Genomic DNA, 13,150 nt, shown 5'->3' with positions numbered 1-13,150 from the left:
TTTTCAAATAAGCTGTTTTTTTTAAAATAAGTTGTTTTCATAAAATACTTTGTTTTTAAAATAAGGTGTTTTGCATAAAATAAGCTTTTTTAAAATAAGCTATTTTAAATAAGTTGTTTTTTTGGAAAGATCCAACAAAGAGTTCAAGTGGTTTCCTTAAAAAAAAAAGTTCAAGTGGTTTGGTTCGGTTCAAACGGTTCGGTTCGGTTCAAGATGGTTCGGTTGTGGTTCAAGAACTGTTAATAAATTAACGGTTCGGTTTGTGAACCATTATAATGGTTCGGTTATTTTTGGTTCGGTTCGGTTCGCGCGGTTCGGTTCTGTTCATGGTTCTTTTTGCCCACCCCTAATCTTGAGGTGAGGGATAGTTTTTTGTGAAAAACTTGGCCAACGACACAACTTAAGAATTTAAATATTGGCTTTGAGAAAGGACATCTATGTGAATTGTTTTGTTTTGTTTAGGGCCGCTCAAGAAACAATCTAAAAGGTAGAGAAATGATATTTGAACAACTATGATTGATCAAAAATATATTATAAAACAACAAATAGTATTTGATGGTATAAATATACATTTTCAATTTTCTATTTTGGATGTTCATAAATCATTTCTCTTGATGTATGACCGTGGATAAGATTCGCAAGTGCAATGATTGTGCTATAGAACTATGTCCAATGGAGAATCTTTTAAGGGGCCAAAATATGTTAAGGTATCCCTCGTATAAACAACTAGTGTGTAACCCGTGCGACGCACGGGCAACACAGACGTTGATTAACAACACCAAGGCGAAGGCTCATGACCTAAACAGACATTAAGACAGCAAGCGTAAAAATGAACAGAAGCCTATTACTTATACACAGTTGGTCAAAGATTCACAACAACGATACTAATGTGGTACAAAAATACAAACGTGTATGTCATGAAGTAAACAGCGCACCACATGCAAATTAATAAAAGTAGATGGAAATACAACATACAAACACGCGGACATTTAAAATATAAACACACAAAATATCCCACAAAAATCATGAACACCAAAAAGGACTTAAACTCTTAAACGAACAGTCCTCGACCACGTTCGCCAAATCATGAATGCAAAAAATCATTAAGTCTGCAGTAGCAAAGCAGCAGTAATAGCAGTAACAATAATGGACCAAATAAAATCCACAAATCTGGTGGTATCACAGAAGAATAAAAGGAAGATTTTATTTGGTCATCAAATACTAAAGGATATTTGATATTGTCATTAGTGCATTAAGAGCAAACTTGCTATAGTCAACAAATATTTGATTAGTCATTATTTGTATTAAGAGCTAGAATACCTCAGTTTAATATGATGCAGCTAGCATTGTACGTTACTACTAATAATTGGTAAATTTTGTACTATATATATTTGTACATTGTAACACAACGATAACATAACAAAATATCAATCTTTAAAGACAATAACTTTGAACCACTCATCAATATCAATATCAGTATCCAAATGAGTATAAGTTTTTTATTTTAGTGACATGATCACTACTTTTCTGCAATAGGTAACTGTGATTGAACCATAATCAATAACTTTCTGCAATTTGTGAATGGGATATATCATCAATATGCTATATATCATCAATATGCCGCATTTAGTTCCAACATTTTCACTCAAGTGAATGCCACCATGATCATAAACACAAAATTAAATGGCCAAAAACATGAATAAAATGTAATCTACCATCCACTAACATCTTTAACCTGTAGAAGACAGACAGCAGTGGTTTCTTGTGTGATTCATATTAAACTTGCTAATTATAAATAGTCCCTATGTGCTGCTAGATTTTTGGAATAAATCCCTAAAAAAATGTGCTGCTCTATATCATTGTGAGCTTTATTAGAATTGCAACAAAGATTAATGAGATCTTGAAAGGAAAAATAATATTCAAAATTTTTGGATGTCATCTCTAGAAGATATAAAAAGTAAACATCATATCCATGAAATCCTGTGATATAAATCGACTATCATGATTTGGTATCAAAGACATCTCTTACAAAAGAATACACCATTTAAAAGCTAACAGGACCATGGCACCTTGAACCACGGGCAGATACTGCATCAAACAAAAACAAAAAACACAAGACATGCACCGCAAAAGGCAGGGACAAATACAACTGAAACTATAAGAAAGTTGGAGTAAACGCCCCTGGCACCTTGAACACCGGCAACTTAATACCTTACAGAAATGTATCAAGCAAATTCAAACGATGTTTTCCAAATCCACAGTGAAAGTTAAATTACAAACTCATGGAACATACTTGACTATTTCAGCGAATAAGCTATTCAAGTCGAAGTCAAGACTGAAACACACTTTGTCGCCAACTCGAAGAGTATTGTCAAACGCAAACCGAATCCAAGCGTCGGCTATACAGTCATCATTTTTATCCTTGGACGGAATAATGTCAGCTTTATATGTCTCCATGGTGTCCAAATCCATCAAAATACTCCAATTCAGGGAAAAATTAACATAGTCTGCTAGCATGATACAATAACCAACATAGAATCATAGAAAGAAAAACAAACAACTGAAAGCAAATGAATCTCACGAGGGGACTTGTAGCTTGAAGAACAGGATCAGTAATTTCAACCTCCCATTCAAAAATATAAGAGTCACCTTTGCGTTTTGTCACATATGATTGATGAACCGGGTCCAATTCTTTGATTTCATCTTTATGGATGGCAGGATGTCCCTCCATAGGCAAAACCTCATCCTTAATATCAACCAGAGCAGTATCCCTAGACTTAACCTATTCAGCCAATTTGTATTCAAAACACACACCTCATTAATACATAATGCACTTCGACATCTAAACACAACTAAAGTAGTAAAACATAACTACAAAAATATACTTTAACATTCGTGATCTGCCGCATATATTCAATCCCTTGACAACTTCACCCAAGAGTGAAGGCGCGCAAACCACATACATTCACATAGTTCTTAAGAATAATTGGCATAGTTAATTTGACAGCTCCGCATATATTCACATGAGAAAGCCCTATCCTTAGCATATTCAAGGCTCCACCTATACTCATGTACTCATATTGTCACACATTCCGACGCAGCAATATAAGCAAGTCATCAAGAAATATTAATTAAGAAATACCTGTTTTAAAAAGGAATCAACAACACCGGGGTCATTGCAACACCCCTTGACCTGGTAAGAACCATCGTGGTTTGGATTTGCAGATGTTTTCTTCTCAACAATAAACAACAATTGTTTGTCCTTCAAAGCTTCAAACTCACATGGACAAAACCCTGCATTTCTTGCCTTGAAACAAAAAAAGAGAAAAAAACCTTTCAAATATAAGATATAAGATAAACATATAAGAACTCAGAAGACCATAGTCCAATCAATAAAATGCTAACCTCAGCTGCACCAACCAAACTTGCACACTTCTTCTTGACAAAACGATTGACATCAGCATCAGATAACACAAAAATGGCATCATCGGTCCCATCATCCACCATCGCCTTGACTTTGTACCTAAAATTGCATATTCCAACTTTAATCATTAATCCGTCTTGAGCGAACCCAAACACTACTAAACAGGTATAGCAATAAAAACAAAATCCATCAGGAACAAAACACCTAACCTCGGAACAATATGAAAAACATATTTAGCACATCTCTTGCACAGATACGGACTCGAATCACCAGACAACGACTTGTGACACACACAAGATGCATACCACCAATCCTCACCTTCAGCACAAACTACCAAACGTGCATGAACCACGCACAACCCATATTCGATTGTAGCATTTAGCTCAGCTACTGTTTTCTTTGGATAGTTGTGCAAGAAATCAACTCTGCTGTAACTCTTGATCTTTGGGCCGATCGAAGTAACTCGAATCTTTGTTGGAAAAGCAGCAAGACCTAATCTGAACAAATAAAGGATGAATTCAAACATTTGTGTAACACCCCGTTTTCCCAACATAAAAATTTCATTTAAAATCAGAGTATTTTGATCACAACGGAATGTCACATACTTCATTTAAATCATAAACGGATAATAATAATTATCCTTCAAATTCAACATCATGAAAATCTTAAAATTGTTGCAGCGGAAAATAGTTCAACATCTAAAAGTCTTGGCACGCAGGCCTTATTGGAAAATATCATAAATTAGTTCATAAAAGAGACACGTAAGGAATAGAAGTAAAAGCAAGCCCCCATCCCGTTACGTATCAGAGCACCTAGACACCAAGTGGGGAGTCCACTCACGAACGCCTCTAATCTTTACTACCTGCACATTACCCACGGTCGAGGCAACATATACGCAGAAGGGGTGAGATTTCATAATCAATACATTAAGCATATAATCCAATAAAATGCATTTAACAACTTAAACATTAATAACATATCAACAATTACCAATTAGCATATTTTTCATTACATAACAAATACAATCATCAAATACCATTACTAATTTTCATCACAAATCATAATCAACTTAACGACACAACTCATCCTTGACCATGCAACTCTATCAACTCAACAACAACTTAACAACACGACTCATCTTTGACCATGCAACTCTATCAACTCGACAACATCTTGACAACTTAAACATCATGAACTTCTTGATATGCAAATGCATGTGGTACCAATCAACAACAAAATGAGCATAATATGCTCTTCAACGTGTGAGCACAAAGGCTGCCGGGCCTAAAGCCCCCAACTTTAATGAGCACAAAGGCTGCCGGGCCTAAAGCCCCCAACTTTAATGAGCACAATGAACTCAAACTTCCAACGACTTAGACGACGACGTGAACAACTCATACGACTCATAATCATGGACAACTTCTTAAAATTCCAACAACATAGACCGACTCATGCAACTTCAAGACACTAACAGTCAACAGCAGCAACCAGCAACATTTACATCGTAAAACAGTGTTTAAATAACATAACAACATTAAAGGGAATGAATCATAACCACTTATCATCATAAAGCATCTTAAATAATTCTTATACAACATCACTACTAATCTCAGTCACCTAAACAGACTTCTGGTACTTCTGAAAGCATCCTAAACAACCCTCTTTCTTACTTCTAAGATCAACTCATGACTACACGTGCGAAAGGATCGCATCAGAACAATTTTGGGCAACTAACGGCCTAACTCGCAGTTGCGAGTAACTTTGCTCGCAATGGCGAGCAAAGCGTGCATTCTGGGTTCCTAAGTCTTTACTCGCAGTGGCGAGTTATTCTGCTCGCAGTTGCGAGTTCTGGGTTCTAGCTCGCAGATGCGAGTGTTCTTGCTCGCAGGTGCGAGCGATGAATGTCAGTACGGCCAGAAACCTAAAAATCACAACTTTTCACCTATATTCATGATTCCTTCATCCAAATAGCATCTAATTATCATCTTAAGTCATATCTAAGGTCTGTACACTAATTTTGCATCAAACTAACATCTGTTCTTGATTCATTCATCAAAATTGATCCTAAACCTAATTCTCAATTCTCACCAAAACTTAACCTAATCATGATAAATTCATCCTCTAGAATTATACCCTTAATAATATTGAAAATTAGTCTCACCCTTACCTGGATTGAAGCTTTCACATAATATACGGAACGTGATGGCAGAAAGAAACTCGAACAGTTTAACAAGTCCACACCGCAACTTTAATCCAATTTCCAATCGTACTAAAGGTCTCGTGGTAAGGAGTTTTGTCAATATCAACAATTTTTAATAAGGGAAAGGTGTCATACTCACTCAATTGAAATGAAACAAAGGCACTTTAATGATTGGATGGCGCTACCACATGACAACATCAAGAGGTGGTGTTTGTGGCTTCATGGAGGACGTGAATCCATGGGGTAAGGAGAGATACCAACATAACATGATAAGGCATATATTAAGTGGAGGCAGTTGGTGAGTATTATTTTGAAGAATTAATCGATGCTACTGCTACACAAAGAGGACCAAGATTTCCACTAGAAACTTGATTTGTTGTGGATTTTAGGAAATCAAAGAAGGATTCGTAGATGAATTGTTCTTGCTGGTGGCTGCATAATTGTTCTAAATTTTGATTTTGATAAATAGTGACGGTGGCTCTCCCCTTTTCTAAAAACCTAACTTCCCTATTTATAACACTTCTTCTATTTCTCTTCTCACCACCAAACTTACTCACCTCACAACACAACCCCACTTCTAATATTTTTATTTTATTTATCATATCTTATTTTATTTAATAATAAAATAAGTCATAACAACATAACAACTTCACAACATCAATATACTTCACATCAATCTATAAAATCACATAATTTATCTATAAATCATGCAAACTATTTAAATTCTTAAATCATATAAATATATATAAATATATAAATCCTCATTAAATTAAGTAAATAATTAAGACGGGCGTTACAACTCTCCCCAACTTATAGAATTTTCGTCCTCGAAAATTTACCTCAAGCAAACAACTCTGGATAAGACTCCAGCATCTTACTCTCTAGCTCTCACGTCAAGCTTTCGCCAGTCATTCCACTCCAAACCACTCTCACCAGAGGTATCTCCTTGCCTCTCAACGTCTTCACCTTGCGATCATCAATCCTCAATGGTAAAGTTCCACCGTAAGGTTGTCTCTAACTTGCACATCATCACTCTGAATCACATGGGACGGGTCTGGGACATACTTCCTCAATTGCGACACATGAAACACATCATGCAAATTTGATAAATGCGGTGGTAAGCCAACTCTATAAGCCACCGTGCCAATTCTCTCAGATATCTGATAAGGACCAATAAACTTCGGGGTCAACTTCTTTGACTTCAATGCACGACCAACACCGGACGTTGGAGTAACTCTCAAGAACACATGGTCTCCCTCTTGAAACTCAAGGTCTTTCCTACGCTTATCATGGTAACTCTTTTGTCGACTCTGCGACGCTTTCATCTTTTCTTGAATCATTTTCACTTTCTCAGTAGTCTGCTGAACAATTTCTGGTCCTAAAACCACACTTTCTCCTGTTTCGAACCAACACAACGGAGTCCTACACCTCCGACCATACAAGGCCTCGAAAGGTGTCATTCCAATACTTGAATGATAACTGTTATTATATGTGAACTCTATCAACGGGAGATGACTATCCCAAGTTCCACCTTGATCAAGTACACAAACTCTCAACAAGTCTTCGAGTGACTGAATTGTTCTTTCTGACTGACCATTTGTTTGATGATGATAAGCCGAACTCAATCTCAACTTAGAGCCTAAAGCCTCTTGCAAACTCTTCCAAAATCTAGAAGTAAATCTTGGATCTCTATCTGACACGATGCTTGAAGGAACACCATGCAACTTCACAATGTCTCGAATATAAATCTCTGCCAACTGAGCCACAGGAAAATTAATATTAATCGGAAGGAAGTGTGCCGACTTCGTCAATCTATCAACAATCACCCAAATAGCATCATTTCCCTTAGGAGTATTCGGCAAACTCATCACAAAATCCATGGATATACTATCCCATTTCCATTCTGGTACATCTAGCGATGTCATCAATCCAGCAGGTTTCTGATGTTCTACCTTTGACTTCTGACAAATTAAACAAGAATACACAAATTGTGCTACATCATGTTTCAATCCTGACCACCAAAACAGTTTCTTTACATCATGATACATCTTTGTAGCGCCTGGATGAATGCTCAAGCTACTCCTATGACTCTCTTCAAGAATCATCTTCTTTATCTCATCATTGTCTGGAATACAAATCCTACCTCGAAACCTCAACACACCTTGATCATCGACCTTAAAGTCACTACCTTCAGTTTGATTACTAGTAACCAACAAGTCCACAAATTTAACATCAGCTTTCTGCGCATCTTTAATACTTTTCAAGAAATCATTATCAATTTTTAGCATTCCTAGCTTAACACTCCGAGACGACATTTCACAAACCAAGCTCAAATCTCTAAACTGTTCAAGCAATTCAAACTCCTTAACCATCATAGCAGACATATGTAAAGTCCTCCTACTCAAGGCATCTGCAACAACATTAGCTTTACCCGGATGATAATTCAAACTAAAATCATAATCCTTCAGCAATTCTAGCCACGTTCTCTGCCTCATATTCAACTCTTTTTGATCAAATAAATATTTCAGACTTTTATGATCACTAAACACCTCAAATCTGGAACCGTAAAAATAGTGTCTCCAAATTTTCAACACAAAAACCACAACTGCCAACTCTAAATCATGTGTAGGATAGTTCTTCTCATGTATTCTCAACTGTCTCGAGGCATAAGCCACTACCTTGCCATCTTGCATAAGCACACCACCTAAGCCAACTTGGACGCATCACAATACACCACAAAAGGTTCATCAGGTTTCGGCAAAATCAAAATTGAAGCCGTCGTCAACCGCTTCTTCAAATGCTCAGCATGTTCTTCTTCTGTCTTAGAATAAATCAAAATATCATCGATGAATACAACCACGAAGCGGTCCAAAAATGCATGAAAATGCGATTCATATACTCCATAAACACACCAGGCGCATTACTAACACCAAAAGTCATCACCTTATATTCATAATGTCCATATCGCGTCCTAAAAGTCGTCTTCTGCATATCTTCATCTTTTACTTTAATTTGGTGATAACCGGACCTCAAGTCAATCTTGCTGAACACACGTGCACCCACTAGCTGGTCCATCAAGTCATCAATTCTTGGAAGTGGATATCTATTCTTTATAGTTACTTTGTTCTACTGTCGATAGTCAGTGCGTAACCTCATACTACCATCCTTCTTCTTAACCAACAATACCGGCGCTCCCCAAGGTGAAACACTCGGTCTTATGAACTTCTTATCAAGTAAATCCTCCAACTGTCTCTTCAACTCAGCTAACTCAGATGCCGACATATGGTAAGGTGTCATAGACACAGGCTTCGTTCCCGGAATAAGATCAATGGAAAATTCAACCTCTCTCCGGCGGCAGACACTTCCTGATGTGCCGGTAAGATCAACAACAATTTCTTCAGGAAAACTTCGGGAAATCCTCACACAATTTGCAACTTATCACTCACTGCTTGATTCTCAATAGACAGTGATGCCATCAACGAAACCATCAAAATTCCATCACGTGCTAATTGCTTCAGCTGCTTAATAGACCAAACTCCGCTCCACTTTCTTCTTCAGCAGAAGAGAAATACACCGCCTTACTAAAACAATTAATATGGACATGGTTGTACCCCAACCAGTCCATACAAAGGGTTAAACAACAAACAACAAACAAGACAACTCAAATACAGTGCAAAACTGAAAAAACGACACATCGACTCATCTACTTGGCCGGACGGACCGACCTGCTCTGATACCAATTGTAACACCCCGTTTTCCCAACATAAAAATTTCATATAAAATCAGAGTATTTTGATCACAACGGAATGTCACATACTTCATTTAAATCATAAACGGATAATAATAATTATCCTTCAAATTCAACATCATGAAAATCTTAAAATTGTTGCAGCGGAAAATAGTTCAACATCTAAAAGTCTTGGCACGCAGGCCTTATTGGAAAATATCATAAATTAGTTCATAAAAGAGACACGTAAGGAATAGAAGTAAAAGCAAGCCCCCATCCCGTTACGTATCAGAGCACCTAGACACCAAGTGGGGAGTCCACTCACGAACGCCTCTAATCTTTACTACCTGCACATTACCCACGGTCGAGGCAACATATACGCAGAAGGGGTGAGATTTCATAATCAATACATTAAGCATATAATCCAATAAAATGCATTTAACAACTTAAACATTAATAACATATCAACAATTACCAATTAGCATATTTTTCATTACATAACAAATACAATCATCAAATACCATTACTAATTTTCATCACAAATCATAATCAACTTAACGACACAACTCATCCTTGACCATGCAACTCTATCAACTCAACAACAACTTAACAACACGACTCATCTTTGACCATGCAACTCTATCAACTCGACAACATCTTGACAACTTAAACATCATGAACTTCTTGATATGCAAATGCATGTGGTACCAATCAACAACAAAATGAGCATAATATGCTCTTCAACGTGTGAGCACAAAGGCTGCCGGGCCTAAAGCCCCCAACTTTAATGAGCACAAAGGCTGCCGGGCCTAAAGCCCCCAACTTTAATGAGCACAATGAACTCAAACTTCCAACGACTTAGACGACGACGTGAACAACTCATACGACTCATAATCATGGACAACTTCTTAAAATTCCAACAACATAGACCGACTCATGCAACTTCAAGACACTAACAGTCAACAGCAGCAACCAGCAACATTTACATCGTAAAACAGTGTTTAAATAACATAACAACATTAAAGGGAATGAATCATAACCACTTATCATCATAAAGCATCTTAAATAATTCTTATACAACATCACTACTAATCTCAGTCACCTAAACAGACTTCTGGTACTTCTGAAAGCATCCTAAACAACCCTCTTTCTTACTTCTAAGATCAACTCATGACTACACGTGCGAAAGGATCGCATCAGAACAATTTTGGGCAACTAACGGCCTAACTCGCAGTTGCGAGTAACTTTGCTCGCAATGGCGAGCAAAGCGTGCATTCTGGGTTCCTAAGTCTTTACTCGCAGTGGCGAGTTATTCTGCTCGCAGTTGCGAGTTCTGGGTTCTAGCTCGCAGATGCGAGTGTTCTTGCTCGCAGGTGCGAGCGATGAATGTCAGTACGGCCAGAAACCTAAAAATCACAACTTTTCACCTATATTCATGATTCCTTCATCCAAATAGCATCTAATTATCATCTTAAGTCATATCTAAGGTCTGTACACTAATTTTGCATCAAACTAACATCTGTTCTTGATTCATTCATCAAAATTGATCCTAAACCTAATTCTCAATTCTCACCAAAACTTAACCTAATCATGATAAATTCATCCTCTAGAATTATACCCTTAATAATATTGAAAATTAGTCTCACCCTTACCTGGATTGAAGCTTTCACATAATATACGGAACGTGATGGCAGAAAGAAACTCGAACAGTTTAACAAGTCCACACCGCAACTTTAATCCAATTTCCAATCGTACTAAAGGTCTCGTGGTAAGGAGTTTTGTCAATACCAACAATTTTTAATAAGGGAAAGGTGTCATACTCACTCAATGAAACAAAGGCACTTTAATGATTGGATGGCGCTACCACATGACAACATCAAGAGGTGGTGTTTGTGGCTTCATGGAGGACGTGAATCCATGGGGTAAGGAGAGATACCAACATAACATGATAAGGCATATATTAAGTGGAGGCAGTTGGTGAGTATTATTTTGAAGAATTAATCGATGCTACTGCTACACAAAGAGGACCAAGATTTCCACTAGAAACTTGATTTGTTGTGGATTTTAGGAAATCAAAGAAGGATTCGTAGATGAATTGTTCTTGCTGGTGGCTGCATAATTGTTCTAAATTTTGATTTTGATAAATAGTGACGGTGGCTCTCCCCTTTTCTAAAAACCTAACTTCCCTATTTATAACACTTCTTCTATTTCTCTTCTCACCACCAAACTTACTCACCTCACAACACAACCCCACTTCTAATATTTTTATTTTATTTATCATATCTTATTTTATTTAATAATAAAATAAGTCATAACAACATAACAACTTCACAACATCAATATACTTCACATCAATCTATAAAATCACATAATTTATCTATAAATCATGCAAACTATTTAAATTCTTAAATCATATAAATATATAAATATATATAAATATATAAATCCTCATTAAATTAAGTAAATAATTAAGACGGGCGTTACAATTTGCGCCAACCTAAAATGTTTAGAAGCGAAAGGCGTCTTATAGACAATCTGCGCATGTGGCAAAAAAACATTCTCATGCAATAAGCACTCGATAGGTAACAAAGTTAGAGAAACAAAATTTAACATACTCTTTTTTAAATTCCTCCACTTCGGGAATGTGAGAATTGATTGAAATCCTGGTGATATTCATAGCACTTTGGACCGAGGGATATCCTTCATCAATAAGATAGATAGTAAAAAACAGCAATCCACACAAATAAAACAAACAATTAGGCAGAATATGTCGAGGTATATGAGTATAATGCTCACCTCGGAATATTTTGATTTTTGCAAACTCAATTACAACAACTGGAAAACCTTCGACATGCTTTCCAATTAAAGATTGCAATTGATCAACATATTCACCAAACAATACACATTCAAATTTACCACTGGAAAACAACAAATAAGAAAAAATAATCAGAATCACTTACTTGCTATGATCATAGCAAGATAACACAGAACAATTAACTCAACAATAATAACTGGTACACCGAAATCACCTAGCATCATTGAGCTCAAGCATACATATTTTGGTGATTTTACCGTCCTTAATGTATTCCCTCGCAGTAGAAATACCAGTGAGAAATCCAATAACATCTACACAAATATAAAAATAAAAACATCGCACAACTTTAAACTGTTGTAAAGCGAAAATATACATAAAACAATACAAAGTATATGACTAAAATATGCGAATAAAGCTTGAAGTCAATGTTCAAACCAACTAAGAAGTCATGTTCAAGCTGGCAACGACGAATTTCAGGTGATCTAGAAAACGATAACAAATGAGGGGTGACCAGAGCATTCTCAGATTTTTCAACCACTGTGTTCACTTGGAACGTAAGTTTGTAGGAATGAGGTGTTGTCATGTATCGTCCATTTGCTGGAACAACATAGAAGTTGAAGATCCTATAGACATCACCCTCGGCCACCTTCCCTTCAAACAGATGCAGCAACTCTTTGGGTACAGTTGCATGAATTTTACAACCCTTATTCCACATGGATCATATATTAGCAGTCAGTAATCGATATTTAGCTACACACATGTGAAAAGATAAATTTAAACCGAAACAAAACAACCAAACTCAAAGGGGCGGACTGGAAATGTTAAATCAATGGCAAATTGCATGGTAGAATATTATCAAAAGCCTTAGAGAGAAGTCTGGCTTATTAAAAATGCACCAATGAGTTAAATAACGTGAAAAGGGTATGAAGAATACACACCTTGTCATCAACAAAAACCATTTCTAGTGACTCAATTAGGCTGACA

The 13,150-nt window shown here is 36.6% G+C and overlaps 1 protein-coding gene across 1 annotated transcript; it reads right to left on the bottom strand.

Annotated features, from left to right (window-relative positions):
- Positions 1 to 2,486: 2,486 nt before the first annotated feature.
- On the bottom strand, positions 2,487 to 13,150 carry LOC146913322 (uncharacterized). The gene is made up of 9 exons (XM_085719254.1): positions 13,105 to 13,150; positions 12,602 to 12,869; positions 12,381 to 12,477; positions 12,148 to 12,269; positions 11,967 to 12,051; positions 3,634 to 3,921; positions 3,406 to 3,523; positions 3,143 to 3,307; positions 2,487 to 2,782 (listed from the first exon to the last, which is right to left on the bottom strand). The coding sequence occupies exons 1-9, from the start codon at positions 13,123 to 13,125 to the stop codon at positions 2,498 to 2,500; spliced, it is 1,449 nt and encodes a 482-aa protein (XP_085575380.1). The 5' UTR covers positions 13,126 to 13,150; the 3' UTR covers positions 2,487 to 2,497.

The sequence above is a fragment of the Medicago sativa genome, chromosome 6 (assembly GCF_051527215.1).
Source record: "Medicago sativa cultivar Bolivia chromosome 6, Bolivia_mono, whole genome shotgun sequence".
NCBI lineage: Eukaryota > Viridiplantae > Streptophyta > Magnoliopsida > Fabales > Fabaceae > Medicago > Medicago sativa.
Note: the sequence above shows the minus strand (reverse complement) of the source record. Positions and strands in the feature narration are given on the sequence as shown.

What these genes read in the sequence shown, in the direction of transcription:
- LOC146913322 (XM_085719254.1), bottom strand. Translation starts at nt 13,125, where the DNA reads ATGGTTTTTGTTGATGACAAG. An exon ending in AAAAATCAAAATATTCCGAG is followed by an intron (nt 12,052 to 12,147) that starts GTGAGCATTATA and finishes TTATTGATGAAG; the next exon opens with GATATCCCTCGGTCCAAAGT. An exon ending in GTTTGGTTGGTGCAGCTGAG is followed by an intron (nt 3,308 to 3,405) that starts GTTAGCATTTTA and finishes TTTTGTTTCAAG; the next exon opens with GCAAGAAATGCAGGGTTTTG.